This window comes from Mesoplodon densirostris, chromosome 3 (assembly GCF_025265405.1).
Source record: "Mesoplodon densirostris isolate mMesDen1 chromosome 3, mMesDen1 primary haplotype, whole genome shotgun sequence".
NCBI lineage: Eukaryota > Metazoa > Chordata > Mammalia > Artiodactyla > Ziphiidae > Mesoplodon > Mesoplodon densirostris.
The window spans coordinates 65767484-65794574 of NC_082663.1; the positions used below are offsets into that span (position 1 = coordinate 65767484).

A 27091-nucleotide genomic window follows, 5' to 3' on the forward strand; every position below is an offset into this window, starting at 1 on the left:
AGAGTGCATGGGCTCTGTAGTTTGCAGCACGCGGGCTCTAGTTGAAGCACACGAGCTCAGTAGTTGTCGCACACGGGCTTAGTTGCCCAGCGGCATGTGGGGTCTTAGTTCCCTGACCAGGGATCGAACCTGCATCCCCTGCATTAGAAGTCAGACTCTCCACCACTGGACCACCAGGGAAGTCCCAGGCTGATACTATTAATAATATGCATATTATAAATACCTGAAATGTTGTAAAACATGTGACAAAGTTCCTGTAGCCATCTCAAAATTAGTGGCTGCCGCAGAGCTTCTGAGTCCCATCCCATACAAAATAAGTGTATTTTTTATTTGTTTATTTATTTAAATAAAACATTAAATTTCATTGCAATAATACAGGAAATTGAACAGGAAGAAGAGATGCTATATAACTAGTGCTAAAAATGGAAGGTGTGATTGAAGTAGTGATTTCATTTACTTCCTGGATGATTTCAGAAAAGCTTGTAGAGTACAGTTGGATCTATAAAGATATGGTTCATATAAATGAAAACTTAAAGAAGACACTCGTGAAGAAATCCCTTCCTCCCTTAATTGCTGAGGAAGTTACGTGCTTTGTCTGAGGATACTTTTAGAGGACTTAGGTTTCTTGGATAAAAACTGTTACGATGAATCCTCTTCTGTTCAGAATTAGGGACTGACCATATCTCAAACTGATATAACATCTAATAATCAAATATTTTAAAATTTTATGTACTTAGAAATTTAATCTTATTACTGAGTAATAGAATTCTTAAGATAAGTGGGTAGTAATAAATGAAAAAGGTCATTAAAGAAAAATCACCATTCGTAGTATGAACATAACAGTGTTACAAACATTAAAGCTCCAAGTTATATCCTTTATTACAACCTTTTTGCTGAATACAAATTGTACTTTATCCCAAGTATTGAAACCCTAATTAGTAATATTTGGTTGTACAGACATATATGCACTCTCCCAATAACAATACTGGATTTATTTTGAATGTTTAGATTAATATTTGCTAGACTATTATAGCACAGTTCTTTTTTTGAATTACAATCATTACATTTATTTTCTGCTATTATAGAACAATTTTGAGGAAGATTTAAAAGATTTAAAAATATAATGGTTAATCATTTAAATATCTAACCTTTATTTGTATTTATTTTAGTTTATGATTGAGATAAAGAATTCTGCTGTATCTTGTATACCAACTGATTGGGTTAAGGTTGGAAGGTAAGTTTAAAAATACGTGTTTTTTCTTATTAACGGGAATTATGACATGTGTTTACCAGCATGCTTCTGGTATGTTAATAACCACATCCTTGACATTAAAAGCAAGTTTGGCCCTTCAGTTTATTTATGGAACTTTTAACTAGATAAATAATTATCTTAAACTCTTTTTATCATGGATTTTAAAACATTTTTTCCAAAGGGTATCTTATTTGTGTACACTTGTTTTCTTGTTTGTGAACTACTGTTTTATTCTTATTCCTCAGAGAACATTTTAAACACATGGAAAAAGAAAGTTGCAGAACCTTCAATTATAAGATTAATTTGGTTGCTTGAACTTCTTGATGAATGCTATACCTGACATTTCTTTTAAGAAGCTGACATTTCATTTTGTGCCTCACTGAGCTTGCTTTCCATGGCACATAGTTATAATAGTTCTTTACATGTTCTTTTTTTTTAAGTTATACCATGAATTGATGAAAATAATTAATCAGAAACAAAATTAGAGAACCACGTTGAGACCCTGCCTTTTCTCCTTGGTTAGGCATTAATCCCCAAGAGGGGACTCTTAAAGTGGTTTTAGAGAAGTGTATTTCCTCTTGTGAGTAGCATCGTTTGTGAAATATTTATTACTACTGTTAATATGTTTGCATGAACTTGAGATGAAAATACTATATTTGCCTAAGGTAGTAGGGGACTAGTTGCTGGTGATGGTATGAAGGAACTCTATGTTAAGAATGGAAGGAAATTTTAACATTATTTTGACGTGATGTGTGAATGATTATTAATTTTAATTATTATTTTAATTAAAAAAGAAAACTATTTATTTTCCATGGCCACTGTCAAAGGATCCTGAAGGCACAGTCATGGGTTTCTTTACCTCTAATACCATCCTTTTTTTTTTTCCTATGTTACCAGAAGCTATAATTGAATTTTGGGTATTATTGACTTTAGGGAATGTTTCCTCATTTTGCAGGCATTCTTTATCTATTTTTGTCCTGTGCTACACCTAATGAATGGTAATATGCTTTGTGAAGAGAAATTACTAGAAATTATGTTAGTGTATCTAGAACAATCACTAAAATGTCTCACTAAATGAGTTTTGTCAGAAGAGAACTATGATAAATATGTTTGCATAGAAATCTAGATGACATACTTTAAAAGCAATAAGCAAGGCATAAATCAGTGCCAGCGTCTTTTGAACATTTCAATGATGTAAACTGAATGAATAAATAAGATGGTTTGGGGGAAGTTTCACTGTTATTTTTTATCTGTTGTTTAGCTGTCAGAACCTTGAATAGGTTAGAATATCAAGTCAGATTTCTAATGTGAAAGGCTCACTTATAATCCAATAACTTGCCAAATTAAAGGTAATTGTGACAGCATGTTACAGGAGTGAGGGTGTAAACAAAGATCAGGATACACTGTCATCACCTGCCTATCACTCAATCTTGACCTTTTCTTCTTAAAGTTCCCATCATAGTAATAGCATCAATAGCAGTAATCACCACCACCATGGAACTCCTAACATTGAGTACTAATGACATAGGTACTCTGCTAAGCACTATCTGATCCTCTCAACAGTACCTATAAGGTAGATATTATTATTATCCCTATTTGATAGATGAGGAAAGTTTTTAGTTTAGAGAAAGTCAGTTTTATTGGCCCAAAGTCACATAACTAGCAAGTAAGTGACAGAGTTGAAGCCTTCGTCTGGATTCTCTGACTGGGGACCCATAGCATTCCCCATTGTGTTCTGCAGCTTCTTGAGGAAGAAGCAGAGATTATATGCAAGCCCAAAAGAGGAGTACATGATATTTCTTCCCATCCAGGGTCACTGTGAATCTATAGTTAGATCATGAAGAACTCTTCTTTGACTGCCTCCTGAATTAATACATTACTGTTCTTTGTAATGCTTTTTTTTCACTGAAATACTTTAATCATACAAAAAAGTATAAAATATAAAAAATAGGGCTTCCCTGGTGGCGCAGTGGTTGAGAGTCCGCCTGCTGCTGCAGGGGACACGGGTTCGTGCCCCGGTCCAGGAAGATCCCACATGCCGTGGAGCGGCTGGGCCCGTGAGCCATGGCTGCTGAGCCTGCGCGTCCAGAGCCTGTGCTCCGCAACGGGAGAGGCCACAACAGTGAGAGGCCCGCATACCGCAAATAAATAAATAAATAAATAAAATATAAAAAATAATACCACCCTCACCAATATGTCCAACTCCCTGCTTTGTTAGGACTTCCTTTGTTATATTTGTATCTGATCTTTTTTTAATAAAGCAAGCATTTTCATTTAGTATAATTTAAAGAAAAAAGCTGTTATGAAACAGAAATTCTAAACTTTGACTTTGCCATATGGATATAACTTGAAATGAATTTTAAAAGCTTCCTGAACAAAGTCCTGTGAACTTCAAGTATTTTATTTACAACAAAGATCTTTGGAGTCAGTAAAGTTCAGGATCATAATTGAAGAATGTTCTGTATTTACAGCTATTTACTTTCAACGTTCATCAGAGAATAATAAATAAGTACTTTAATTTTCTGAAGTGATGGCATTACTGATTTCTTAGTAACCTTGATTTCCTATTTATGTTTTTTCTTCTCTTCCAGCACAAAAGCTGTGAGCCGCTTTCACTCTCCTTTTATTGTAGAAAATTACAGACATCTGAATCAGCTCCGGGAGCAGCTAGTCCTTGACTGCAGTGCTGAATGGCTTGATTTTCTAGAGTGAGTTTACAATGAAAAATATAATCTGACTTTTTGCTATGAGAAATAGACCGGAAAATCTTTCCATCAGAAAGAAAAGTAGAGATTACTGCTTGTGACCTGCCATAAAATAGTTGAGTACATGTGTTCTCTGATTTTATTTTGAATCCATTGAAATGTAAGCTCATTTTAGTCTTTAGTAAGAAACCAAATATACTTTATTGTTACTGAACTAACATTTTGTTGCTAAGGATGTTTAGTAGCGTCACTTTGAAATTCTACCTTGGACTTTGTTTACTTTTCTTATATAAAGGCTTAACATTTTCAGAGTTGGACAAGTATGGGTCAGTTATTTTGTTTTTATTATCAGCATTTAATTTTTTTCTTATATTTTTACATCCTTTACCTTTTCCCCCAAACTTTTAATTTGAAAATTTGTAAATTTGAAAATTTGAAAATTTCCCCCACCTCCCTCCCCCTTGGCAACAAGTCTGTTCTCTATACCTGAGTCCCCCTCCCCCCATACTTAAAAAACTTTCACATGTTGCATTTGGTTATTATGTTTCTTTAGTGTATTTGAATCTAGAATAGGCCCCTACCTTTTTGGATTTTTATGAGATTTTTTTTTTCGAAGAGTCCTTGCCTTTGTCTCAAAGAATGTCTCATTCTGGATTTATTAATAGTCACATGCTCATATTTAATTTAATTTGCTGGTGTGCTGGTAAATGGTTAACAGCCAACTCTCTGGAAGAGTAGTAGTGTGTGTTTGATTTCTGTTGTGTCACTACTCCCACCTGGACTGATTGCAATCTCCTGCTGGACTGGACTGGGAAGAGATGTGGACAGCTGAGTTTCAAGAGTCCATGGGAGCTGGCTCCAGACCACCACGCATCTAAACACTTTATATATGTTAGCTCATTATTCCTCACAAGAGCCCTATTAGTGAAATATTATTATCATCCCCAGTTTACAAATGAATAAAGTGAGATGCAGAAATGAAAAATAAGTTGCTCACAACAAGGGTAAGGATTGGAGCCCAGAGGCAACCCAGGGTGTCTGGTGGTAGGGTGTGTGCCCCTTACCATCAGGCTGTAGAGCCCGCCCATGATGAGTCAATCCATGGGCATCAGTCTAAACAGAAATCTCTTAGTCTTTCTCTTTAAAAACTTGAACAGTATTCAATGAAGTCTTCAGGGAGCTTTATTCCATTTAAATTAACCAATCTGACAAGTGAAAAAAAAAGGAACAAAAAAGATAATATGTGAGTTTTTAAAAGGTAGTAAATTGGTACCATCTCTTCTTGCCCAGCAGAGTTTTGAATTATAGGATCAGAAAGAGATTTTGTTACCGACCAGGGTTTTTGGCCTCCTTAATCAATAGAAATTGATCAGAGGCCTGACAAGAAGTTCAAGCAAGGCTTTATTGGGGCCCCTGCTGCAGCAGGGGGGAATGAGAACAAGCAACAGGTTCCCTTGCTTGCTCAGGGAGGCCAGGCTGGTTCCTTATACGGGGTGAGGGTAGGGGTCTGTCCAGGGGTCAGGTTGGAGGGGTGGCTTAGGTGGCTTGCCCACCCCTTAGGTGATGTTGTGAGCTGGGGGCATGTGCAGCGCCCTGCTTTTGCTCCTGACTCCGTGCTTTTGCTTGGGGCTCTTCAAAAGTAACAGCTGGGTTTTTTGGTCTCTTTGTATCTTTTGTCCAGAATTTGCCCCACCTGGGCATGTGAGCAGTTATTTTTAGTCCCATATAGTTCCTTTGTATTTTGTTGCTCGAGGAGAGGTTTGTCCAGGTGTAAGCATTGCAGCACTGCAACAAAGGGTCCCAGGTCCCAGCCTATCTCAATTCCAGTGTACTTATCCGGAATCTTTTGAGGTTCTCTTGTCTCAGAGTCTTGAATTCAGGGATGGAAATTTGGTCTGAAATTCCTTTTTCCAATTTACTTTCAATTACCCATGTTAAGGGTTTTTAGGGCCCTTGAGTCTCTCAGTTTTCCTGACTTTTCCCTTAGTAATATCACTGGGAACATGAAAATTGGACTCACATTTCCCCTTTCAAACTTTGAGGGCCATGTCCTAGGGTCCCGGGATTTGGTGAGGTTGTTCCTCTTCACTCTCTGCATACCGTACATGATTTTATAGGTCTGGGTTATGTTCCCCCTGTCCCGATTCTAGAATAAAGAAAGTTCAGGTCTTCCAGGCTAAAGATTTTGGCGGCATCTGGATTCTTTCTTTTTGTCTCTTTATCTGTTATCAAACTCCTGTTTGTCTTTTTTCTCTTTGAAATGTCTCTTTGATTTGCCCCTCCCTCTCCTGTCCTCTTCTCACACCACACCTCACCTCACTGTGTCAGCCCTCTGCTGGGCCATTCCACCCCATTAACTCAGGAAAATCCTGCTTCCATTGTACCACACCTTTGCTGTAGTTGGGTGTGAGCTAACATTAAATAAAACATCACAGAAGAATATGATACTCATGATATATTGCTAAGCGAAAAAAGGATGGAAAGTATCAAAATGTGATGCTAATTCTGTATGTGTAAATTCACTTACATGCACAGCATACAAATCTTTGTATTTTAAAAGATTAAATATATGTGCTATTATGATTAATATGCTTATTGGCCATTTGTATATCTTTGGAGAAGTGTGTGTGGGGGGGGTGGGTGTGTATCATCTCAAATATTAAATGATTTAATTCTGGATGTTGAGGTTACTGGAAATTTAATGTACTTTGCAGATACATGATATCAAAAGTTTCTATAATATACATATATTACTTTCAAAATGAGAAAAATTTGTTAAATTTTTTTATCTTAAAAAAGAGTATTGGCTGAAATTTAGCTACAGCATTTGCAACTAGAGCCCCAACTTGAGAACAGCATTGATTGTTATGGCATACTGTTTATTGAGGTGCCAGATGGTGTGAATATAATGTCATTTCAGAAATGATTAACCTCATTGAACGTGACACCAGAGGATTGAATACCAGCTATACAAAGTGTTTTTGTCTCTTACTGAGATACTAACAGTGGTCCATTAGTCACATTACTTTTTATCAAAATATCGTAAGAAATCACGGCTGTAAGAAAGTCTGTGAATAGAACCCTCTCTCAAAAAACTGTTTCTTCTTTTGTGTTCTAGAAGATGGGCTGTGGATATTGAATAATCTCAACTGCAGATTCTTTAAAAATTGAATTATAATACCTCTCACACAGTCATTTGATTATTTTAGAAATTCATTTGCAAATAAAAAATAAAATAGTCTCCTTTTTTATTAACTTCAGATATCATTGAGCAATATTTGATAGTAAACATCTGATGGTAAACTGTCATAACAGCTTTAGAACACAAGTGTCTTAATCTGCTTCCCATGGACCCAGCAATATCTTTTGACCAGAGATTAAATCACAGTGGTTAGGTGAAGTTGTTTGGTGGCTTAGTGATAAAGTTGCACGTTGTTATGACATAAACCCAGTCTATCAGATTGTTATCTGAACTGCCCATTTTTCAGCTTGTCAGTTTTCTAAGTATGAATGATCTCTTTGAAATTTGGCGAAGTGTAGCAAATAGACAAAGACCGAGAAGTCAAACAAGGCTTCTTAAGAATTATGAAGTTATGATGGTGATGTTATGATAGTTAAAATTTTTTTCACATTCCTTGTTTATACAGTTGACATGAAAAAGAACATTGTCATCCATATCAAAATAATTACCTTCTCTCTGCTGCCTTTTTTGTTGTTAAACTGAAATGGTACTAACTGAGAGTTATGTTACTCATTTCAATCCTGGAAGTTAGAAGATCATCAGGGACAGTTACCCTCAACCTAACCTAAGGCTGTTGGGTAGTGGCAAATTAGGGTTTTAGTAGCCTGGACAGGACTTGAGAACGATGGAGTGAGAGTAGGAAAAAATTGGCTGCTTTTTTTTTTTTTTTTTTTAAGTGCCACAGGTGCTTTGACACTCAGATCCAGAGAGGCAAGAGCAGAAACATCAAATGTGGCTGCTCTCTGGCAAAAGAGAGAGTGCCAGGATAGGAAGACCAGATGGGTCAGTAATTAGAATTAGGAACAGAGTCAGCCACAGTCCAAGGGATAGATGAGTGGTCAGATCTAAAATTGAAGCCAGACCAGAAATGACAAGGCCTGATCACTGGGCAGCCACTCAGGGGTGTTACATCCGTGCAGCACGTGGCATCTTCAAAAGTAAGAGTCTTTTTTTTTTTTTTTGCGGTATGCGGGCCTCTCACTGCTGTGGCCTCTCCCGTTGCGGAGCACAGGCTCCGGACGCGCAGGCCCAGCAGCCATGGCTCACCGGCCCAGCCGCTCCACGGCATGTGGGATCTTCCTGGACCAGGGCACGAACCCGCGTCCCCTGCATTGGCAGGTAGACTCTCAACCACTGCGCCACCAGGGAAGCCCAAGAGTCATTTTTAAGGTGACAACTTGGTGCTCCTGTCTGATGGCAGGGCCCAGTCTCCTTTGTGTTCGGGATTTTGCACAGACTTTTAATACTGTTAGTAGGATTCATGTTGTTTGTTTTGATTAACTTTAATTCAGGGAGAAATAGGTAAACTGTATTCATTATGCTCCGTCTACTCAAAGTAGTTTAAAATATACTGTAAGGTAAAAATATATTTTTCAGTTCACAAATTTTTCAATTCACAAAGTTAATGCAGAAATAAAACTGGATATTTAACGTGTTGTTTCTAGTATCTGAAAAAGTCATTTATATGGAATAGATTAGTCTAATATTAATAAAAAATCAGAAATTACAGATTCTAAAAAATCAATACAGTATTATAGTAATAACTAATCACACAGTAGCTTAATCTGGATGTCGTTTTCAAGCTAGGAAGCACTCTAAAAACCTTTGGATTTAAGAAGCAAACAGACTAAATCTCTAAGTTTCTGAAACCCACAGTACAATACAGAAATATTTTTTAAGAGAAGCATTCAGCCTAACAGTCATCACTTTTGGGGGGATCTTCTTTAAAAGGGTATAAGGGACTCCTGTGGCAAGAGATAATGGGATAATCTAAGCGAAAAAAAAAAACAACAACAAAGAGAATGAAACCCCCTGGATACATTCCTATATTTTTTCTTGAATAAGTCTTTCAGTAAAGTCTTTTAAGCTTTTAGATCACCAGCTACTTGATTGGCCAAAGATTTGAGTCAGTGGCAGACCTTTCGAAAAACAAGTCTAAGATTTAATTTCTATATGAATTATTAATAAGACAACTGAAGGTTACTGAAAAAAAGTACCTTTCTTTTTGCTTGCCTTCAATGAAATTTATTACAGTGTCAACTCTATGGGCTAGATGTTAAATAAGTAAATCAGATGGATTTGGGCTCTACCATCGAGAAGTTTCCAGTCAGTGTAAGAGAAAGATAATAAAACTGTTATTCCTAGTTTGGATGATGCTGTGAAGGAGAAGCACAAAGGGAGGCTGACCCATTTGGGTAGTTCATGACATTATTTAAGCTAAATGAAAATGATCACTACATTAGTGTTCATTAGGTCTGAGTTGAAGTGTCATGGTCAGATGAAATGTGCAATAAGGTATTAAGAGTAGACATCTTTTGTATAGAAACTATTTTAAATATATATATTTCTTTCCAAGTGAAACAAAAAAGCCTCAGTAATCAAGTTATTAAACAGAAAAGTAATTCACTGTAATTTCCACCTTTCTTAACTGCTAGGTATGCCTGGTTATTTTGTTTATGCTCATCTTAGCTAACAAAGTGATTACTTATTGTGCAGCTTTTACAGGTCTAAGAAATCAATTTGCTCACCTTTTTGTTGTTGTTGTTTCTGTAGGAATTTCAGTGAACATTATCACTCCTTGTGTAAAGCAGTACATCACCTAGCAACTGTTGACTGCATTTTCTCCCTGGCCAAGGTCGCTAAGCAAGGAGATTACTGCAGGTAATGTGTTTTTTTTAATTTCTCCCCTTTTCCAGCGCTTTAGAACAGATAGAATTATTCAATTAATTTTAGTGTTTTTATTGTAAGGTATTAAAATTACTCAAATATGTTGAACTCTTGGTAAAGCTGAATGTCATACACATATAGCTTGATTTAAAATTAAGAAATTCCTTTCTTGCTATACCATTGAGTGCAATGAAAGCAGATATTCACTATAACTAGAGGGGAATGTTACATATTTCAATTTTTAGGTTTCTGTGGGTGACATTTTCGTAAAGGAGCAATCCTTTCATTTGTTGGCATTCACTGGAATACTTTATGATATGTTTAACTTTATAATTATAAAAGTCTCATTTAAATATCATCTAAATCAGATATGGGGGAGAGTTAAGGTGTGATTCATTTTGAGGCAAATTGCACTCAGTTGCTCTTCCTTGAGTCCAAATCTTAAGCTTCAGCTAAATCTTTGACTCAGTGCTCTACCCTCTAGGCCCACTGGGGCACAAGGGTCCTGCTTTCCCGACCCACTGGGGTGGCAGTCCTGTTCCCATAGATTTGCTTGGCAAAGGTTGGGCCCCTAGGGCTCCAGGCCACCCAGCTCCTACAGTGGCTCTGTGCCTGGGCCCTGCCCATGAGGTAGGTCTCTTTGGTGGCCCCACTTCTGCTGGTGCTCTTTGCCTGAGCTCACTCTGGCAGCTGCCCCAGACCAGAATTTTGCACTGGTGGCTCTCTGTGACTCCTGTGGGCATTGCCCTATCGGGGGCTCTCTGGGGTCTCTTTTATAAGAGTACTAGCCCATTCTTGAGGGTTCTGCCCTTATGCCCTAATCACCTCTTAGGGGCATAGTTTTGAATACCAGCCTGGTTTTTGACAGCTGACCTTAAACAAGTTTTGTAACCTGTCTGATCCTCAATTTCTGCATTGACAAAATAATACCCGCCTCTTAGAAATGTTGTACAAATTAAATGTGATAAAGACATTATGAAACTTCTAAGCAGGACCAGGTAGATGATAAACACTTAATAAACAGCAATTGTTACTCACAGATGTTTATTCAAAAATCAGAAAGAATTAAGTATTATATAACTTTTTTGTCTTTAAAAAATATCTGAGCTTAAGGGTTTTTAGTATGTTTCATACCTATAATAATTTATTTTTTTAAATAATTTTTCGTTTTCTGTCAGTTTGCAATCTTGTCTGTCTCTTTGAATATGGTAAGCATAGTTATCTTAAAGTCTGTGTCTGATGATTCGAATATCTGTAGTCCTTGTGGGCCTGTTTCTATTGTCTGTTGTTTCTGTTCATTTTCATTCATGTATCTCCTTGAATGCCTGGTTATTTTGATTATCTTCTAGGCATTGTATTTGCAAAATCATTTGTAGAAATAATTTGATGTTATATTTCTTCTGAAAGAGTCACATCTCAATACACAAACGTTCTGGCATCACTTAGTCCTTATCAGGGCTTGAGGTGATTCAGAGATTCAAAGGCTCAAAGATTCAAAGGTTCAAAGATTCAGAATCTGCATTTCTCACTTCATATGCACTCTTATGCCTGATGCGCAGCCTTTTGGTGTCTCAGTCCAGATTAAAGCTGTCCATAGTGCTCAGTGTCAGCCGTTCCCTCAGTAATTGGCAAACAGTCTCCCTGACCCTCTGTTCTACCCCAGATCCTTCCCTGGTAATTCCTTGCTGTCCTGTTAGTTGTCAGGAGCCTTCAAGTAGCTGTTTTCTGTACTTTATCCAACCTCTTACTTGTCCTCAGTAGGATTGTTCCAAACCACCTCTTCTATCAGGAGGACAATTTCAGGAAATGTTGCATGCTAAAATACTATTCAAATTGGATACTATATATTTTATATTAAGAAAAATCCACCTGCAAAATTTAAATGAAAAATCACACCATAACCTTTAAGTAATATACTCAGTCTCTTTTTTTAGCAGCCATAAAATTGAGTGTAAATAGCCATGAAATAGGAAACATTTATCTAAAATACCTTTTAAACTAGTACTTAAGTATCTGAAGTTTATACTTTTTTTTCCTTAGATTTCCAACTTGTTTAAAGATTTCAGTGCATCTGAGTTATTGCAGTTAAAATTGATTATTTGGCTTCATAATTACAGTCTCTTCTTTCTAAATGCTATTAGGACACTTTATTCACTAGAGTCTAAATCTTTATGCAGAAGTTCTTATTCTAGGTCTTTCTATCCAATTCGTATTCTGGACATTATATTGTTTTATTAATATGGATTATGTCTTGTTTCTCTGGGGCATTTAAAGGAGAATGATGCAATTTTAAAAATATAAAATAAGTAAATTTGTTCAAGTTTCATTCTTTTCAGGCAGAATCCAGATTTTCTCAGTTCTTTTTGTTCAGTGCCACAAAATGCCCTCAACATGATTTTCATATCTTTCTTGCTGTAGCTGTCCTGTCCTAGTATATCATCTCAGTTCTCTGAATACTCATTTGCTTCTTACTATACCAGGAAGTGTTTTGTCATTATGTAATTTTGATAGTAACAGAATAAGTAGTATAGATTTTAGAGCAGAAAAAATCACTCAAATTTTTATTCTAAAGTGAAAACCTTCCTGGGAAATCATATCAATGTCATGAATATATGTTGATTTCACTTGGCAGAGCACTTAGAATTTTACTTTAAAACTGATATCACTTACAGTTGGTTTCATCTTTTTTCTTTTACAGTAGATTTGTAACCCATTTAGGTAAAAATTGTATTTTAAAATTATACCCTAAAATTCAAAAACCGTCCTTTTCTTGTAATTTTAAATATCCTGTTCCAAAGGATGATTTCAAATTGTTTACTCAGAAGATACTTTAGTGACTTTCTTTGAGACATGTGAGTGTACATTCTTGGGGTTTTGTTAGCCAGATATATTTAAGAAAAATTTAAGTGTTTATTTAGGAAAGTAGTGTTTCTTGGTGTTTTGAGTAAGTTCAGAAATGTGCATATATGTGAAAGTTCTGAGTCTAAGCACTTGAGGAGGTCATTGATAGGATGTTAAGATGAAAAAGACCAGCAAGTGGCCAAGAAATTGATGAAAAGATGTTCAACCTTAGGAATCAGTGATTGCAAATTAAAGCAATGAGGTCACACTGTTAAAAATTAGAAAGTTTGATAATACCAAGTTTAGATAAGGGTATGAAAAGTCACCTTTCATATCCTGCTGGTGGGAGTGCAAATTGATACAGGTATCTCATCTGTTAAAAAATATGCATACCCTATGATTTGGAAATTCTGCTTCAGGAATTTCCTCTGGCTTAGAGAAACACTTGGAAATATGCACATGCACACATATATATGGGTGTTCATTGGAGCATTGTTCATAACAGTGAAAATCTAGACAGTCTAAATGTTCAGTAGTGGAGAACAGCTAACTTATTATTCAGCACCTTCCAAAGAATGCTGAAGTTCTGACAAGAAATGATCCGTAATCTTCAGTATTCCATACCATCAGGGTTCACTGGACCTAATTTCAGCTTTGAGTTCTTTAAAGGTCTTCCAAAGAACAAAGAGACAATTTACCTTTTTTTTTTAAAGGAGAATAAAATTTATTCTGTCTTGCATTTACCAGATGGGTCCATTGGACCCTTTTATAAATCAATGATGCATTTTGGGATCTTTAATGATTTTTATCTTGCTTATGTCTGTAATGCTTTACTATTTCATCATGCTAGGAATGATATCATCACTGTTTATCGATTTTTCCCAGTATGCTGTAAAAGTCTAAAATAAGGGCTTCCCTGGTGGCGCAGTCGTTGAGAGTCCGCCTGCCGATGCAGGGGACACGGGTTCGTGCCCCGGTCTGGGAAGATCCCACATGCCGCGGAGCGGCTGGGCCCGTGAGCCATGGCCACTGAGCCTGCGCATCCGGAGCCTGTGCTCCGCAATGGGGGAGGCCACAGCAGTGAGAGGCCCGCGTACTGAAAAAAAAAAAAAAAAAAAAAAAAAAGTCTAAAATAAGAAGGAAGCTGGAGAATGATGATGCAAAAATGAGATAGAAATCACTGTCACATCATTCTTCATTTTTCTCATTGTATTTTCTGAAGAGTTACATCATCTTTCAAGAAGGTATATAAGAAGACTGGAGATGCCACTCTTGTATTTTGCTTCTAACTTTGAGCGAACACAGTTGAGAACTCAGAATTTTTCATTTCTCACCCATAATAGCAAAGAGAAAAAAAGTGACGGAAGACATTTCATTGTTACTAGGTTATTCAAAAGATGAATGTGAAGGAAAAGATAGTAGTGCTCTAGATACTAATGATGGTGGTGAAATTTCTTGTGTAAACAAAATCTCAGATTATGCGTGTGCAGATAATAATATCCTAGGTGCACTGTCTCCAACTCAAGAATTAGTGTGTGAGTAATTTATTTGTGAGGGCAAAATGAAATGTAGTATCCTTATCCAGTTGGTTATTCCAAAGGAAACACACAGCATGCAATACTTAGTGACAAGAAATGAGACCATCCTGTTTTGCTAAAAGGACGTCTGAGAGTATTCTTTTATGATATTTGTGTGCTAAAATTTACTTGATACTGTTTGCTGGTGGATAGGTACTGAAGGCAGGAGATTGAAAGAAAATAGATGATATAAAATAAAAATACTCATTTGATTGATTATTCTAATTGTATTTATAAACGTAAGTGCAAAAATGTTTTGCAGTTATGAAGCAAAGAAGATGGCTGTCTTCTCTTTTACAAAATTATGAGCTTTAAAAGATTTCAAAAAATTCTTCAAACATTGCATTTTTGTTGCAAGTGGTAAAAGAATCAGAAATAATGATAAGCTAAAACCTATTAGAAATGTATTGAAATCTAGAATTAGGATTTATAAATGAATATGGTCCAGGTGCATGCATAACAGCTTATGAACAGTTATTTACATTCACAGTGTGTTGCCCATTCCAGGTATATATTCCTTCAAAACCAGGAAAATATAGAATAAAACTTTGAGATTTGCTGTATTTGAATTCTTACTAAAATTTGTCGTGATTTTTTTCACTATTCTTTTATTCTCAGTTCTACAAATTACTTGTAAAATGACTTAAGAAATATTTACAAAATAAATGAAAGAGTCCATTGGACCCATATGGTAAATGGTGAAATCTGCCTTTTATATGTATTGAGGAATATTAAGGGGGAAAAAAAGTAGTTGTGGAATGATATCTTACAGTATGATTCTTTTTTAAAAAAAAAAAAAAGAAATCACAAAGCAATACAATGAGTGTATATAAACTTAAATGCAGAGAAGAAGGTTGGAAAGAGTAGACTCCAAACTGCTCTCAGTGGTAACCTCTGGGGAGGAGACTGAGAGAAGGACACTGCTCACAAGAGCTTGGATAGATAAAGCTATAGATAAAAACAGAAAGATAAAACCTTAAAAAACAAAACCAACAAGGCACACAAACATTTTTTGTGTCAAAAAAAGTGAAAGATACTAAAGACCATATAAAGATGTTTTAATTAAACAGAATATGAAAATTTTAGGTCCTTCTGTCCCCAAGTCCAACACACAATTTTTATTAATGTAATAATTAAATCTAGAAATAATTTTGCATGATTTTCTTTATTTTGCTTATTACTAAAAATGATTTAAGTAGCAATAATCTGAACGGTAATTTTTATTAATGAAAATATTTTAGAGAATAGTAGAAAAATAAAAAGGATCTTATAAAGGTAGATCTCAGTTACAGAGCCATCATAAGACTCTGCTAAAGTTTGTGCTTCAGAGCACTATAATTATAATAATTGTCTTTCCAATTCTGATTCTACAGTTGAAATTTAACTTTCATTCTCAAAGACTTATTCTGAACATATGTTCTTAAAGTCCATGTTTAAGGTTTTGTTGTGTGTCTGACAGACTGGCCACAAAAAATTTCATGCTCTTAGAGATTTTTTTAAAGCCTATTTCCTTGCCTTGTAAATTGAAACATGCTTCTTTTCGCAGACCAACTCTACAAGAAGAAAGGAAAATCATAATAAAAAATGGCCGGCACCCTGTGATTGACGTGCTGCTGGGAGAACAGGACCAGTATGTTCCCAATAGTACAAATTTGTTGGTAAGTACCACATCATGGCCAAAAATAAGTGAAAGATGATAACACTAATCTCAAACTTTTAAATACCAAATAATGTTTTAAAAATTTACGCAAGTTTTACCTTAGGCTTTAAATCAACTAATCCTTGGCTGTAGTTTTATATTCACCACCAAATATGGAATCAGTGCTACTTCCAGTGAAAGACTATCCATAGAGGGAACAATTTAGCAACTAAAGGATTAGCCTTAATTAGTTATCCTTGGTAATCCAGGGAAAATATTTTATATTTATAAATGCTCGCAGATACTAATGGGGTAGAATCATACCATGGTTTTTTAGATTCCTGCTGGTGTATAGTATAGGCTTTGTCTTGTGCTCTACTGTTTTCAAACATTCTGTGAAAGAATCACAGATGCTTCAGCTGATTTCAGTGATAAGAGTTTTTGTTATATGGGCTAGAGTTCTCTTATACTACATTAATGATTTAAAATACTTATTCATTTAACACATACTTACTGAGTTCCTATTTAGCCCCAGGTAGTGAAGCAGAGTATTAGGACAGAGAGTGGAAGGCAAGACAGAAATATCCCTGCCCTTAGAGAGCTGGTGGTCTAGCAGAGAAGATAGTTTATTACAATACAGCTTGGTCAGGCTAGGGTACAGGAGACCAGGTGACATGGAGCACGTAGCAGGTTGACCTAACCCAATGTAGGGGGAGCATTTGCGAAGTTTCCCAGGGATGAAATATTGACTGAAGAGAGTGAGTCAGTGCAGGCCAGGGAAATGGAGAGGAGTATTCCAGGTCAGAAACCAGCATGGTAGAGTCTGGGAGTGAGACAGGGTGGGTTCAGGGAACTGAAAGATGTTGAGGAAGGTTGGGACATAGAGTGTAAAGAAAAAAGTGTCAGAAATAAGGAAGAGGCCAGTTTGTTTAAAGCCATGTTAAGGAATTTAGATTTTTTTTTTTTCCTAAAGGATTGAGAATACTAGTAAGAGAATGATTAAAGCTGGGGAAAAAAGTGAACTCTGTGTGTGTGTGTGTGTTAGTGTGTTACATAGATTTACATTGTCAAAGATAAACAGAGCCCTACACTACCACACACTAATTAAAGTGGTAAGGGTAGTTTTATTCAGTAATATTATTGCATAGGGAAAGAGTCCAGCTTGAAATGAACTCAACTTCAGTTTGTACAGAGGTGACTGGGTGTCTTAAAGGGAGAATGAGGGAGTAGGGAGGAGTGGTGGGCGTGGGCAGGTTCAAGGAAGTGGGAACAGAAAAATTGAGAAAGGGGATTGGTTAGTGTGAGACCCTTCTGGGTTTATTAACTGGCAACTGTTGCTAATACCCTCCCACAGGGACTGAGAAGGATAGTGAGAGTTATCTCCATGAATGTTTGCATTTCAGTGTTGCATTTCACGCAGCTCTAGGTGGTAGAAGATTTACCTCTTAGAGGGGCAGAGAAAGGATTTATAATTGCAAGCTTTCTGAAGTAACTGCTCTAAGAGAAGGTTCGGGGTCTGTCTGCCTATCACCACATTTTGGCTGGAACAAGTATACATTCTCTCTTGGCAGTGTTGTGCTTTTGTAGGCAGGCACTTTAAGGGGGACTGGGGTCATCCCAAGAATGCAGCCTTGAGCAGTTAGAAGCTCTGCTGGCTTTTGTTCTGGTCTCTTAGTGGGGAGGGTAAATGAAGTCATTTGTGCTGAGAGGGTTGCAGTTGTTATAGGCCAAGGTTGGGGCCTAGTCAAGAAGAGGGCTCAGAGGAGCCTGACTAGAATTTAGTCAAGGAGGGAGTCTTTGTCAACACAGAGGAAAATTATCTGGTGATGAGATGAAAGAGTTACTATGTAGGGAATAGTTAAGTGAGAGAGATTGTATCAGAGAATGAGATGCCTGACTTCAAGATTTCAGAGGTAGTGTTCTGGGTGAGGGCAAGATCCTAGGTATGGCCATGGAAGGTGAGTAGCAGAAGTGGAGACGGTCTTCGGGGATGAGGAGATCAGGGAACAGAATTTGAGAAAAAGGCAGCCATATGCACATTGAAATCATCTAAAACAACAGGATTTGTAGTGGAAGGTGAAGGTGGTCCAGGTGTCAGAGATTCCGAGGGATGGAGACTGGTGACCTGGAGGTAGATGTAGATGCCTGTGGTGAAGACAAGTAGAGATGGTAAAGCCCTGAGGAAGCAGATATTGGAGAACGTTTGAACCCTGAGATACATGTGACAGGATGTGGCAAAAAGCTCATCCTTGAAATGAGAGGACTGCAGGGGAATAACAGCCAGCTTTCAGTCTAAGTCAACGTATGAAGGAAATGTTAAGCAAGGAAGTTAGAAACAGAAGTATTCGGGAATTTTTCAGAGGATAGTGAGAAAATTGAAATGTAGGGGAGCAGTTGGAAATTAGGTCAGAGAAAGGAAGCCCAGGAGAGCAAGGGAGTTGGGAATATCACAGAGTATTCCATCTTGGGCTGTGAGCAAGGGTGACAGAGATGTGAGCCTGGTGAATTTGGTTGACCACAAGGGTGGTGAGTGAAAGGAAAAGCTTTGAATTACATCAAGTTTAATGATACATTCTGATATTGCCGACTAAAAAAATGCACAACGTGAGAGTTGTGAGTTAAGTTTTATGTGGGACAAAATGAGGACTATAGCTCGGGAGCATTTCAGATAGCTCTGAGAAACTGCTCCAGAGAGGTAGGGGTCAGTGATACATATGATGTTAGTGAACGGGGTGCATGCAGTCAAGCACACGTTTTGGCGGAGGCTTGCTGCTAGTCACGAGGAGCAGATGTCACCGTTAATGATTTTAGTGCTTTTCTAGATATGAGGAGGTGCAAGAATTGGTCTCAAAATGTTCTCCTGAAAATATCTAACTATCTGAAGGCCTGTTCCGCCAGTTTTTCCCAGAGCACAGAGTGCCTTATTCCTGATCTCCACCCTGAAATCCTTCCAGGGTGTGTTGAAGGTCAGCGGTTGCAGTGGTTTGTGACTTAGTCCTGGTAGAGGAAGATGGCAAGTGGCAATTTTTAGTTGGCAATATCATGCAAAGACTTGTAGGAGTACATAACCAGATCCCCAGTGTCTGTAAACATGTTTATTCTCATTAGAGAATTTGTAAGTTACTTAATTTATCAAACCAAGTTAATAAGTACTTGGAAGTACTTATTACAGGAAGTCTCTGTGAACATAAGAATTTCTTTTTCAGTTTCCATAATACCAGTAGGGTGTAACTTTTCTAGAGAAAGTAATAGAGTTGTACCATATAGTACCTTGGTTTCCTTATAAATCACTGGAAACATCATTTCCTGTTGTTATTTCCCTCCCCCAAAACACCAATCAAGTATGTTATTCTTGACATTGAATTTGTTTTTTCCTTTTTTATTCTTTTTTCCCCCTCTTTTAAGTAATGTATTACACTATTTAAAAAAGCAAGATATGAGAAACTAAATTAGCCTAATTACAGGAATGTTTCAAAGAAACATTGAACTCTTACTTTTAAATTTTTACAAAATAAGTGGAGTGATTTATTCCAGCAAGCACCTCAGAATATTCCAGAATATTCATTTCTTTTACATATGCTTTTTCTAACTTGAGTAGGAGTTGATATAGAACTGTTGCTATGGTGAAGTGCATTCTTTTTTGCAGGGTATAAATTTCTATATAGGGATACTGTTGAAAAAGAACTTACTATGTAAAACTCAATTTTAAATATTTTATAGGTGTTAATTATAAAATACACTCTGAAAATAATTTCCTGAAAGTCAAGTGGCATCGTTGCTTTTGATAGTTATGTAATTTTAAGAAATGGTCTTTTGCACATGTAATTATACTTTTCTGGATTCTGTATTATATGAACTCATTGTAATGCTTCTAAACAAGCCAACTTACTGCCCGCTTTTCCTCAACTGGTTTTAAGAATACTCATTTTTTTTCACATCTCACAATCTTGCATTGATTTATGAATTTTTTACTAGCATTGTTTTATGAATATTTTATTCTTACAGATTTTGACACAGTTACTTTGTGTCAATATTGTGCTTGATTTCAGGCTTACAAAGAAGAGACACAATACCTCTCTAATTTGGTGGGAGATAGATCCAATTAAATTAACACTGATGGAGTACTTATTAAAAGCTATAAGGGAACTAACGGATTATCCAGTAGAAAAATTGGCAACAGACTTCAACAGGCATTTCAAAGTAGAGGATATCAGAATGGTCAATAAACAAACTAACTTTTTTTTTAACCTGCTACATTGGGTTTTCTGGCAGGAATATAACAAAGAATCAAACAGAAAGGAACTGTGACTTTGAGGTGCTTGTGGACATTTGGTGGAGATCCCAATGTGAAGGTGGATATAAAAGCCAGGAGAGAGGGCTGAGCTGGAGTTAGGGATTTAAGAATCATCACGATGCATGTACAGGGAGTTTAGATTCTGGGTCTGTCACTCAGGGAGATTGTATAAAAATGTAAAGAAGGCTGAAGAAAAAGCCCTCTCGGGCATGACATAGAAGAGTCATTTCACTGAAAGTGGGTTTAGCTGAAGAGAATTTTTCAAGGATCTTTTAAATATATCCCTACCTAATTTTTAGCATTCAGTTATTGTTTCATCTGAACATCAAAAAAAATAGAAATACAAACAATTAAAAAAAAAACAAGGTGCTATTGTATATTCCTTTTTATCCTTTAAGACCTGGCTCTGCTTCCTCTTCTAGGAAACCTTGTTTGACTTCTGCAAGCATAATTGAAAGGAATACACTTTTAAACCCTCCCTTTTTGGTTCCCTTCCCTGACTCATTACATAATCTGAGTATTTGTAGACTTAGCAGCCACTGGATCTGCCCACCTCCAGTTTATTCTCCACTCTGCAGCTACAGGGCTTTTCCTAACCTGTCATATCACTCCCTTATTTGAATTAATGCTTAAAATTCCAGTCATATAGTTCCCAACATACTGCGCCCCTACGGGACTTGGCAGATGGTCTTCCCTCTGCCTAGAATGTCATCTTCCCCCACACCGTCCGCACCCACCTCCCACACACCCACCTCCCACCCCACACGCCCTCCAGCTCCTGCTTTTCTTTAAGTCTGGTCCTGGTGTCACATCCCGCACTAAGGCTTCCCTACGAAAGCTGGGATGGGTACCCCTGTCACATACCCACAACACTCTGTATTTCTCCCCAGTTTAGTCTTTATGCCACTAAATTTTAATTGCCTTTTTTTGGTTTGTGGTTCCCAGTGGATTATAAGCTTGAAGAGAACAGGGACTTTGCTTCTCTGCTTTAGTTATAATCCTACTGTCAATCACGGCTCTCTGGCACGTAGCAGACATCTAATCAGATTGGTTAAATAAGGATTAACTTGAAGTCTTGAGCAGTCTCCAAGTCTTACTCCAAATCTGTGCTTTTTTCTTCTTCACAAAATGTTATTTTTCAGGGTGTTATATGGGAAGTTCACAACTTACACAGTAATTATACTGTAGAACTAGAAAGGGACATTAGGGATCATTTAGTGTAACCACCTCTTCATACTTGTGAGTAAACCAAGGCCCAGAAAGGGGAGTTGACTGCCAGAGGTTACCCAAGTTGAACAGTCTTGAACTATTTCCCAAAACATGAAAGTATGCTAAGGCAAGCCAGTGCTTTCCAACCTTTTTCACTTCGCAGCACACTAACAAAATGATGTTAGTGCTGGTACACTGGAATAAAAGGAGAAGGAAAAGGTTGCTCAGAGCAAAAGGAGGTTGTCCTGGGAGCTCTGACTGCCCCAGCTCCACCTGCCACTTTGAGGGTCAGCATCTTGGAACACCTGTAACCTGTGAAGCAGACCAAGACAGTTTGCCAAGACATACTGTTACCAACCAGGGTTCTTAGCCTCCTTAATCAATAGAATTGATAAGAGACCAAACAAGAAATTCAGTCAAGGCTTTATTGGGGCCCCTGCCTCAGCAAGGAGGAGCGAGAACATGCAACAGTTTCTCTGGCTCACTCAGGAAGGCCAAGCTGGTTCCTTATATGGGGTGAGGGTAGGGGTGTGTCCAAGGGATGGGCTGGAGAGTGGCTTAGGGGGTTTGCCCACCCCTTTGGTGGTGCTGTATGCAGGGGGCATGCTCAGTACCCTGCTTTTGCTCCCGGCTCTTCAGAAGTGGCAGTTCGGTTTTTGGTCTCTTTGTATGTTGTCCAAAATTTGCCCCAACTGCGTGTGCATGCAGTTGTTTTAGTCTCATATAGTTTCTTTGTATTTTGTTTCTCGAGGAGACGTTTGTCCAGGTGCAAGCACTGCAGCAAAGGGTCCCAGGTCCCAGCCTGTCTCAGTACTGCTTGGGAAACGCCACCATAACCCACAGCAGTCTTAGGATTATTTGCTTTTTAAACCAAATGACTTCAAAATGGATGGATTTTTTTATAGCAATCCAAGGTGGAGTTTTTAGTTCGTTCGTGGTTTGGGGTTTTTTGTTTTTTTAATATAAATAATATAAATTTACCTTTTTGGGAGGGAGAAAGGGAAAAGTGTGGTTGGTGGCTTCTAAATTTGTAAGAGGGAGGAAAATGAGTCAAATACGCACAGCAGGAAGATTCCCAGGAAGTGCTCGAACCCTGTGGATCTCTGTAACCCAAGGGAGATCCACAGCCCAAGTATTCTAGAGTGGGGCAGGATGGACACTAGAATCCTGGTCACAGTCTCTTACCCCGAGATCAAGAAGGTGCCTTAGAACCTACTACCATGTGGGCACATAGTAGGAGCTCACATGTTTGTTACAAGAATGATACTTGAAACAGGTCAAGTTGAGGTAGTGTGGGAGGAGAGCAAAGATTTCCTCTCTACTCCCAGAACAAATACTCCCAGAAATGCTTGTTTTGTCTATATAAATGTTAAAAGAAAGAGTGATTACAATAATGTGCATACCCTGTTGACTTTGTACCTAATGACAAAGCAGAACAACAATAATGCATACCATAAAATATGTTTGAGTTGTAAGCTTAATTTAATTCTATGGCCAGATTATTCTCATGATTCTGCTATAAATGTGTTTTCTTTTTAATTGAAGTATAGTTGACTTACAGTATTATATTAATTTCAGGTGTATAATATATTGATTCAGTATTTTTATAGATTATTCTCCATTTAAAGTTGTTTCAAAATAATAGCTGTATTTCCCTGTGCTATACAATATAGCCTTGTAGCTTATTTATTTTACACATAGTAATTTGTATCTCTTAATTCCCTACACCTATCTTGCCATTCCCCTGTTCCTTCTCCCCACTGGTAACCACTAGTTTGTTCTCTATATCTGTGAGTCAATTTCTATTCTATTATATTCCTTCATTTGCTTTACTTTTTAGATTCCACATGTAAGTGGTAACATAAAATATGTGTCTTTCTCTGACTTATTTCACTAAGTGTAATACTCTCTAGGTCCATCCACATTGTTACAAATGGCAGAATTTCATTCTTTTTTTTTTTTTTTTTTTTTTGCGGTATGCGGGCCTCTCACTGTTGTGGCCTCTCCCGTTGCGGAGCACAGGTTCCGGACGCACAGGCTCAGCGGCCATGGCTCACGGGCCCAGCCGCTCCGCGGCATGTGGGATCTTCCCGGACCGGGGCACGAACCCGTGTCCCCTGCATTGGCAGGCGGACTCTCAACCACTGCGCCACCAGGGAAGCCCTTCATTCTTTTTTATGGCTTAGTGTTATTCCATTTTATATATATATACCACATCTTCTTTATCCATTCATCTGTTGATGGACACTTAGGTCGCTTCCATATCTTGGCTATTGTAAATAATGCTGCTGTAAACATTGTGGTACATGTATCTTTTCAAATTAGTGTTTTTTGTTTTCTTCAGATGCACACCCAGCAGTGGAATTGCTGGATCATATGGTAGTTTTATTTTTAGTTTTTTGAGTAACCTCCATACTATTTTCCATAGTGACTACACCAATTTACACTCCCACCAACAGTATAAATGGGTTGCCTTTTTCAACATCCTCACCAATATTTTTTATTTGTAGACTTTTTGATGATAGCCATTCTGACAGCTGTGAGGTGATATCTCATTGTGGTTTTGATTTGCATTTCTCTAATGATTAGTGATGTTGAGCATCTTTTCATGTGCCTGTTGGCCATCTGTATATCTTCTTTGGAAAACTGTCTATTCAGGTCTTCTGCCCAATTTTTAATCCGGTTGTTTGTGTTTTTGATACTGAATTGTTTATATATTTTGTATATTAATTCCTTATTGGTTATATCATTTGTAAATATTTTCTCCCATTCAGTAGGTTGTCTTTTTGTTTTGTTGATGGTTTTCTGTGCTGTGCAAAAGCTTTTAGGTTTAATTAGGTCCCATTTGTTTCTTTTTGCTTTTGTTTCTTTTGCCTTAGGAAGCTGATCCCCAAAAATACTGCTATGATTTATGGAGTTTTATGGTTTCAGATCTTTAATCCATTTTGAGTTTATTTTTATATATGTTGTCATAAAATGTTACAATTTCATTCATGTAGTTGTTCAGTTTTCCCAGCACCACCTATTGAAGAGATTGTCTTTTCTCCATTGTATATTCTTGTTTCCTTTGTTGTAAATTAATTGATCATTAGTGTGTGGGTTTATTTCAGTGCTCTCCACTCTGTTCCATTGATCTTTGTGTCTGTTTTTGTGCCAGTACCATGCTGTGTTGATTACTGTAGCTTTGTAGTATTGTCTGAAGTCTGGGAGGGTGATACCTCCAGCTTTGTTCTCTTTTGTCAAGATTGCTTTGGCAACTAGGGGTCTTTTATGGTTCCATATAAATTTTAACATTATTTGTTCTAGTTCTGTGAAAAATGTCATGGGTATTTTGATAGGAATTGCATTAAATCTGCAGATTGCTTTGGGTATTGTAGACATTTTAACAATATTTTTTCCAGTCCATGAACAGGGGATATCTTTCCATTTCTTTGTATCACCTTCATTTTCCTTCATTAATGTTTTATAGATTTCAGAGTATAGGTCTTTCACTTCCTTGGTTAGGTTTATTCCTAGGTATTTTTTTCTTTTTGATGTGATGTTAAATGGATTGTTTTCTTGATTTTCTCTTTCTGATAGTTCACTATTAGTGTATAGAAAAGCAACTGATTTTTGTATATTAGTCTTGTATCTTGCAACTTTACTGAATTCATTTATTAGTTTTAATAGTTTTTTGGTGGAGACTTTAGGGTTTTCTATATATAGTATTATGTCATCTGCAAATAGTGACAGTTTTACTTATTTTCTTCCAATTTGGATGCCTTTTATTTGTTTTTCTTGTGTGATTGCTGTGGCTTGGTCTTCCAATATTATGTTAAATAGAAGTGGTGAGAGTCGGCATCCTTGTCTTTTTCCTGATTTTAGAGGGGAAGCTTTTAGCTTTTCACTGTTGAGTATAATGTTAGCTGTGGGTTTATCTTTCCTTTTGTTAATGTGGTATATCACATTGATTTTGTGAATATTGAGTCATCCTTAAGCCCCTGAAATAAATCCAACTTGATCATGGTATATGACCCTTTTTATATATTGTTGGATTTGGTTTGCTGATATTTTATTGAGGATTTTTGCATCATATTCATCTTAGATATTGGCCTATAATTTTCTTTTCTTTTTTTGTAGTGTCTTTGATTTTGGTATCAGGGTAATGGTGGCCTCATAGAATGAATTTGGGAGTGTTCTGTCATCTTCAGTTTTTTTTGGAATAGTTTGAGAAAGATAGGTATTTGCTCTTCTGTGTATGTTTGGTAGAATTCCCCTTTGAAGCCATCTGGTCTGGACTTTTGTTCACTGAGAGGTTTTTTTAATTACAAATTCAATTTCACTACCAGTAATTATATGTTCAGTTTCACTCCTAGTGATCATTTGTTCAGATTTCTTCTTGATTCAGTTTTGGAAGGTTGTCTCTTTCTAGAAATTTGTCCATTTCTTCTAGGTTGTCCATTTTGTTGACATATAACTGTTCATAGTATTCTCCTATGATTTTTTTGTATCTCTGTGATATCAATTATTATTTCTCTTCTTATTTATTTGGGCCTTCTCTCTTTTTTTTCCTTAATGAGGTTTATCAATTTTGTTTATCTTTTCAAAATATCAGCTCTTGGTTTCATTGATCTTTTCTATTTTGGGGATGGTGGTTGTCTCTATTTTATTCATTTCCTCTCTGATTTGTATTATTTCCTTCCTTCTTCTGACTTTGACCTTTGTTCTTTTTCTAATTCCTTTAGATGGTAGGTTAGCTTGTTTATGTAACATTTTTCTTGTTTCTTGAGGTAGGTGTGTATTGCCATAAACATACCTCTTGTAGCTGCTCTTGCTACATCCTATAGATTTTGGAGTGTTGCATTTCCATTTTCATTTGTCTCAAGGTATTTTCTGATTACCTCTTTGATTCCTTCATTGATCCATTGGTGTCTTAGTAGCATGTTGTTTAGTCTCTGTGTGTTTGTGTTTCTCCCATTTTTCTTCCTATAATTGATTTTTAGTTTCATATGGTTGTGATTGAGAAATGCTTGATATAATTTCTACCCTCTTAAGTTTGTTGAGGCTTATTTTATGGCCTAGCATGAGAACATTCCATGTGCAGTTGAAAAGAATGTGTAATTCTACTGTTTTTGCATAGAATGTCCTGTAGATATTAAGCCCAGCTGGTCTAATGTGTCATTGGAGACCACTGTTTCCTAATTGATTTTCTGTCTGAATGATCTGTGCATTGATGTAAGTGGGTGTTAAAGTTCCCTACTATTATTATATTATTGTCAATTTCTCCTTTTATGTCTGTTAGTATTTGCTTTATATACTTAGGTGCTCCTCTATTAGGTTCATATATGTTAGTAAGGGTTATAGCCTCTTCTTGTATTAATTCATTTATCACTATATAATGCCCTTTTTTGTGAGTTTTGTTATAGACATTGTTTTAGAGTCTATTTTGTCTGATATAAATATTGCTACCTCCACTTTCTTGTTGTTTCATTTACATGAAATACCTTCTTCCCACCCTGACTTTCAGTCTGTGTGTTTCTTTAGCTCTGAAGTAAGTCTCCTGTAGGCAGCATATAGATGGGTCCTTTTTAAAAAAATCTCAGTAGCCACACTATGTCTTTTGACTGGAGCATTTAGTTCATTGACATTTAAAGTGATTATTGATAGGTATGTACTTATTGGCATTG

General features: G+C 36.8%; 1 protein-coding gene across 2 annotated transcripts in view; it reads left to right on the forward strand.

The window, feature by feature from the left end:
• MSH3 (mutS homolog 3) overlaps nucleotides 1-27091 on the forward strand; it is a 182782-nt gene that overhangs the window by 108299 nt on the left and 47392 nt on the right. For both annotated transcript variants that reach the window (XM_060093103.1, XM_060093104.1), the window contains exons 16-19: nucleotides 1170-1234; nucleotides 3844-3960; nucleotides 9752-9859; nucleotides 15830-15941. In XM_060093103.1, the coding sequence (XP_059949086.1) occupies nucleotides 1170-1234; nucleotides 3844-3960; nucleotides 9752-9859; nucleotides 15830-15941 (402 nt within the window). The remainder of the gene's footprint in view (nucleotides 1-1169; nucleotides 1235-3843; nucleotides 3961-9751; nucleotides 9860-15829; nucleotides 15942-27091) is intronic.